This window comes from Humulus lupulus, chromosome 8 (assembly GCF_963169125.1).
Source record: "Humulus lupulus chromosome 8, drHumLupu1.1, whole genome shotgun sequence".
Classification (NCBI taxonomy): Eukaryota; Viridiplantae; Streptophyta; class Magnoliopsida; order Rosales; family Cannabaceae; genus Humulus; species Humulus lupulus.
The window spans coordinates 165,784,863-165,790,338 of record NC_084800.1 but is presented as its reverse complement, the minus strand read 5'-3'; the positions used below and the strand labels follow the sequence as shown (position 1 = coordinate 165,790,338).

General features: G+C 40.8%; 1 protein-coding gene across 1 annotated transcript; it reads left to right on the top strand.

Annotated features, from left to right (window-relative positions):
- The first annotated feature begins 1,901 nt into the window (after positions 1-1,901).
- Positions 1,902-3,573, top strand: LOC133798625 (protein ELC-like). The gene has a single exon (XM_062237029.1). It carries the CDS (start codon positions 2,021-2,023, stop codon positions 3,281-3,283), a length of 1,263 nt encoding a protein of 420 aa, XP_062093013.1. The 5' UTR covers positions 1,902-2,020; the 3' UTR covers positions 3,284-3,573.
- The last annotated feature ends 1,903 nt before the right edge of the window (positions 3,574-5,476 follow it).

Genomic DNA, 5,476 nt, shown 5'->3' with positions numbered 1-5,476 from the left:
TTTGGGCCCAGAGGCCCCGGCTGAGGAGTTCCCCCCAGCGAACGTAGCTCGCAGACTCCCTCCGGGCTAAGACATCTCTTCTGTCAAAACAAAGATATGGTTAGTACACAAGTTAGCAGCCATTCAAAAACAAAAACAAAGGGGGAAAAAGAGAAATTCAAGTATATATATATATATACACTAAAAGGGATCCTACCCCCCGAGCTAGAAGAAGAACCTATGGTTACGACCATCGGCCCCGGAGCTCCTGCGGGAGAATCTAAGTCAATTACTTCTCGAGCTAGCGCGGGTTCTGGATCCGAGGCTGGCTCAGGGCTAGACTCTTCTACATATTTCCTAAGTCCCGGAGCTACGGCACCCCTCCTGAGTGATGGCCATGACCTAAGGTTGGTCCCATACTCCTCGAATAGGATCGACCTAAAGGCTAGGGTGTTACCTACGACTACGGTATCCCTAGGGCGACTATCTTGGTAATCCAGCACGAGCTGGTCGACACAGTGGAGTAGGGTTGTATCCAGGTCCGGATCACTTCGGTGACGTTGGACAAGCTGTCTGGGATTGAACCTAGCTAGCCGGGGGTCGGCAGTGGCCCTATCTAAATTCCTAAACATGTAAGGGTTACCTTGGCCAGAAGGACCCGCGGCTGCTCCAAACCGGATCCGCTCCTCGTCCGTTCTTTGGGCGACCTCCAACGCCCACTTCCTCCTCACGAGAGGCACTTCGTCCTCCTCGTCCTCCTCATCTTCATCCCCCGCGACCTCCACCACGATGTTCCACGTATTCGATGCCTGCGCAGAATGTGGAATATGAAGAGTTCATGGGGAAGCCTAAAAGCCCCTACTGTGGCCCTACACGACGTCGTGTACCACGAGTAGGGGCTTGGGGGGCAGATGTACGCCTTGATTTTCCCACGGGCTGATTAGCGAGCTGAGATACGGCCTAATCATGATTACCATGTGGACATCCCCAAGACCGGAGCTGCCATCGTAAGATCCTACCTCCTTAGCTCGAGGTAACCTAAGGGTTCGCCAATATTACTTAAGGACTGAGTCTGGACTCTGAAGGTCACAGGTCGAGGGAAGCATCCAGCTCGTGGTACGAGCTGGAGTTGGAGGCTGTGACCTTTTGTAAAGTCAACCACGCAAGGTAAATGTGCATATATCAGACATCACGTATCTGATATATCCCTGACTTCTCGGACACGCAGCGTGAACGTGCATATTCAGACACCCACGACTAGGTTGGGCCGTGCGGCCCATTATCCCCTTACCTATTGATTAGACCACACTTATGTGTCAGGTTTTAGGAATTAATCATGAATGTCACAGAGTTGACATGATAGGTAAGAAGGTCACAGGATGACCTTCTTACCAACTCCCAGGTGTCTTCTCCTATAAATATGGAGACCCTGGGAGTTACAAAGGGTTGGAGGATATATTGTAAGAAATATCCTGTAAAAGAATACCCAGTATATAGCAATAATACTGACTGGTGGAGTAGAATGATTTTAACCTTTGAACCACCTAGAAAACGTATTTTGAGTCACAATTTCATTTCTAATATCATTTATCTATTTCGGTTCAACATAAGCACTAATTCATTTCTCTTCTTTTCTTAATTACCTGTTGGCGAAGAACCGCGTCAACACAAAGTAATATTTTTCTTATATTTATTAACGGATAAGCTATATAATTTACCAAATACTTGTATACAAATTTTCCAACTTATGTAATACTTTTGTAGCAAACTAGCCATAAGCTTATAAACGGATTGGAAGTTTCCTTATTTTGATAAATAAATTGTCTTAAACCCGATTGAGACGGAATATTCAATCATTAAAGAATAACAACGCGCACACGCCAAGTCTCCACGCGCACTTCCTTCTCTCTTTTCATCTTTTCCAAAAAAACGACGATCATTGATAACTCCACAAGCCGCTCATTCTTTCTTTCTTTTTCTTTGTCTTTCTCTTTATCTTTCACCCTTGTTTTCTCGATTACCAAACACCCAACTCTTTCCGATGGTGCCACCTGCGAGTCCCGGAGGTCCCTCCCCGCCGAATCCTCAGCTGACCCAGCAGTTCTTGAGCAACGTACTCTCCCAGCGGGGCCCCTCCGCCCTCCCTTACTCAGAAGACACCAAATGGTTGATTCGCCAGCATCTTGTGTCCCTCACATCCTCCTACCCTTCTCTAGAGCCCAAGACCGCCACCTTCACCCACAACGATGGTCGCTCCGTCAATCTCCTCCAGGCCGACGGTACCGTCCCGATGTCGTTTCAGGGTGTCACATACAACATCCCCGTTGTCATTTGGCTCATGGAGACCTACCCTCGACATCCTCCCTGCGTTTATGTGAATCCCACTCGCGACATGATCATCAAGCGCCCTCACCCTCATGTCAATCCGTCAGGTCTGGTTTCGATCCCTTATTTGCAGAATTGGGTTTACCCTAGTTCCAATCTTGTTGATTTGTCTAGGAATTTGAGTCTGATGTTTGGAAGGGACCCTCCGCTCTACTCTCAGCGTCGCCCTAATCCCAATCCCAACCCTAACCCTAGCCCAAGTCCGAGCCATGGGTCCAGTTTCGGGGCGAGTCCGAGTGGGCATTCGGTGAATTTGGGGCCGGCAGTGTCGTCCGGGTATGCACGGCCAGCAATTCCGCCGAGGGCATATCCGCCATCTCCTTACGGTAGTGGAGGTGGGTCGTTTTCTCGGCCTCAGAGCGATGATCCGACGGAGGTGTACAAGCGGAATGCGATCAATAAGCTGGTGGAGATGGTGCACGGTGACGTTACAGGGTTGAGAAAGGCCAGGGAGGCGGAGATGGAAGGGATGTTTAGTGCTCAGGGGGTTCTGAGGCAGAGAGAGGAGCAGTTGAATATGGGGGTGAAGGAGATGCAGGATGAGATGGAAGGGCTGGAGCAGCAATTGCAGATGGTTTTGATGAATGCTGATATTTTGGAGGCATGGTTGAGGGAGAATGAAGGGAAGACGAGGAGTTTGGAGAATGTTGATGTCGACGATGCTTTTGAATGCGTGGACTCACTCTCCAAACAAATGCTTGATTGTACGGCGGGAGATTTGGCAGTGGAAGATGCCATATATGCTTTGGATAAAGCTGTTCAGGACGGAGCAATACCCTTTGATCAGTACTTGAGAAGTGTGAGATTGTTGTCTAGAGAGCAGTTCTTTCACAGAGCTATGGGAGCGAAAGTTAGAGCTTCCCAGATGCAGGCTCAGGTTGCTAACATGGCCTCCAGGATTTCACAGTTTGTTTCGTGAAAGTCGCACTATGTGTGAGTTTTGCTGTTATGGAGATCACTTGCAAGCCCCACTTTCTCTGCTGAATCAAAGCGGCTGATATTATAAAAACCATTATATACTTTTGAGGTTAGATTCTTGTGAAAATTGGTATGTATTTTTTTATTTTATTACAAATTGTATGAATAGGAGAGGTAGATATCTTTTGCTGTAAGAAATATGTCATTCTGAATAATTATCGGGGCAGGACTCGATTTTTTTGGTCCTATGTCTACACATCAAATATTGTATACATTCATTAGCTTTGGTTATGGTTTTTTAGTATTTATTTCAAGCTCCATTTTTACCTTACATATTGCAAACGAAGCACCTTTGTTTTATTGTCTTCTGTTTTTCACTCTTTTGGTGTGTATTATTTAGCACCATATATATTGGTGAAAGTTGGTGTTTGCATATGAATTCTTGACCTGGCCCAAGTACTAGAATCCATTTTTAGAGAATTTTCTGGCTACAGGTAAACGCAAACATACCTTTAGGAAGCTAAGTACATTTAATTGATGCTGAATTCGATATTGATGAGGAAACTCTTTTGATATTTAGGTTCTGCTGGTTATTGCAGAAAGTAATTGCAGCTATCCAAATTTACTATCACCTTATGTGTCTTTTTTCATGTGTACATAGTTGTACTTTGTATATTTTTTACATGCTAATAGAAATTGGTTGCCGAGTAGAAAATAATGTTGGTTTAATTTTGTTTTTCTTAATCGTCTCGTTCTAGTGTTTGGCAACAGATAGTCCGGCTAAGTTTCCACATTTCTAGTTTGCACTTGACATTTCAAGCTTAAAAATGATGAGGAAAAAAAATGATCTGAATGCTAAGTGGTCATAAAGTGTACCACTAAAGAGCTCTGCATTAACATATTTATAAGTGAATTATTATAATGGATGATGAGTTCTTCCACATTTCTCTGGTAAGCATGAGAATTATTGTTACCCAACTCCAACTTACGGAGGCAATTTTTTCTACTTGGTATGCGCCTTGCATCATACCAATGCGTCTTATGCCATATTGTACACTGTACAGTTGATCTGCATGTTTGCACGGTTTTAGAAACATGTCCCAGGCCAGGAGGTCAATCAAGTTCCTACCCATTTTTAAAAGAGGGTCCTGTTTGAAATGAACGAGATGTGATTGGTTAAAAGGAATTTTCGGTACTCACTCTATTGAGCTTTGGTCATTTCTTCTCTTTCTGGATTCAATTCACCTCAACTTGAGTGTGGTTTTGTGATCATCTTTCTGTATTCATTTCACCTTAAATTGATTGTGATATGTCGTGGGAATTGAGCTTTTATTCTCTTTTTGTGCTTAACGAGATTTTTACCTTTTTTTTTCCAATTTTTTTTTTATAGAAAAATGCTATTGATCGCCAATGAAATATATCCCGAGTTTTACGATGTTTTTAATAATTTTAAATTTCTAAAGATTTTTCAACTTCTTCAATAAAATTAAAAAAATAAAAATAATTATACGTTGACTTTTTTAAACTTTATTGTTGTTAAAGGCAAAATCATGTTTTCCGGCCAAAATCAATTTTCCTACCAAAGATTTATTTTCTAGTCAAAATTTATATTTTGTAAAAGAAATTTAACTGAACCAATCAACATTATATATAAATGGTCTAATTTTTAGGTTAGAATCACTTGACTGGAAAATCTCTTTTTCTGTTAATAGTGTATGGAAAATAACAATAGAACCGCATATGAATTTTTTTTGCAATGATTGTTTAATCTCTTTACATTCATCACCAAGCCAAAGTATCATTTTTCTACATTATTGGAAATGGAACTAACTCAAAAAAAAAAAAAAAAAGCAAAAATGTGCATTGAGTTTACTTAGTTGCGTTTGGTAAAATTTTTGTTTTTAAATTATTTAAACTAAAAAATAAAAACATATTTTTGTTTTATGTTTTTTTATTTTTATAAAATAAAAATGCGTTTGGTAACCATTTGTGTTTTCTGTTTTTTTAAAATAAATATAAAATTGTGTTTGGTAACTTTTATTTTTATTTTTTGTTTAAAAAAATAAAAAATAAATAACATGTTTGGTAAATATTTTTTTTTGAAATTTTATATTTTATTTTCATTTTCTAAACTAAAAAATAAAAATATTTTTTGTGACCACTATTTATTATTTTAAAATAAAAAATAAGAAAG

Coding starts and splice junctions, on each gene's coding strand:
- LOC133798625 (XM_062237029.1), top strand. CDS start 2,021: ATGGTGCCACCTGCGAGTCCCGGAGGTCCCTCCCCGCCGAATCCTCAG.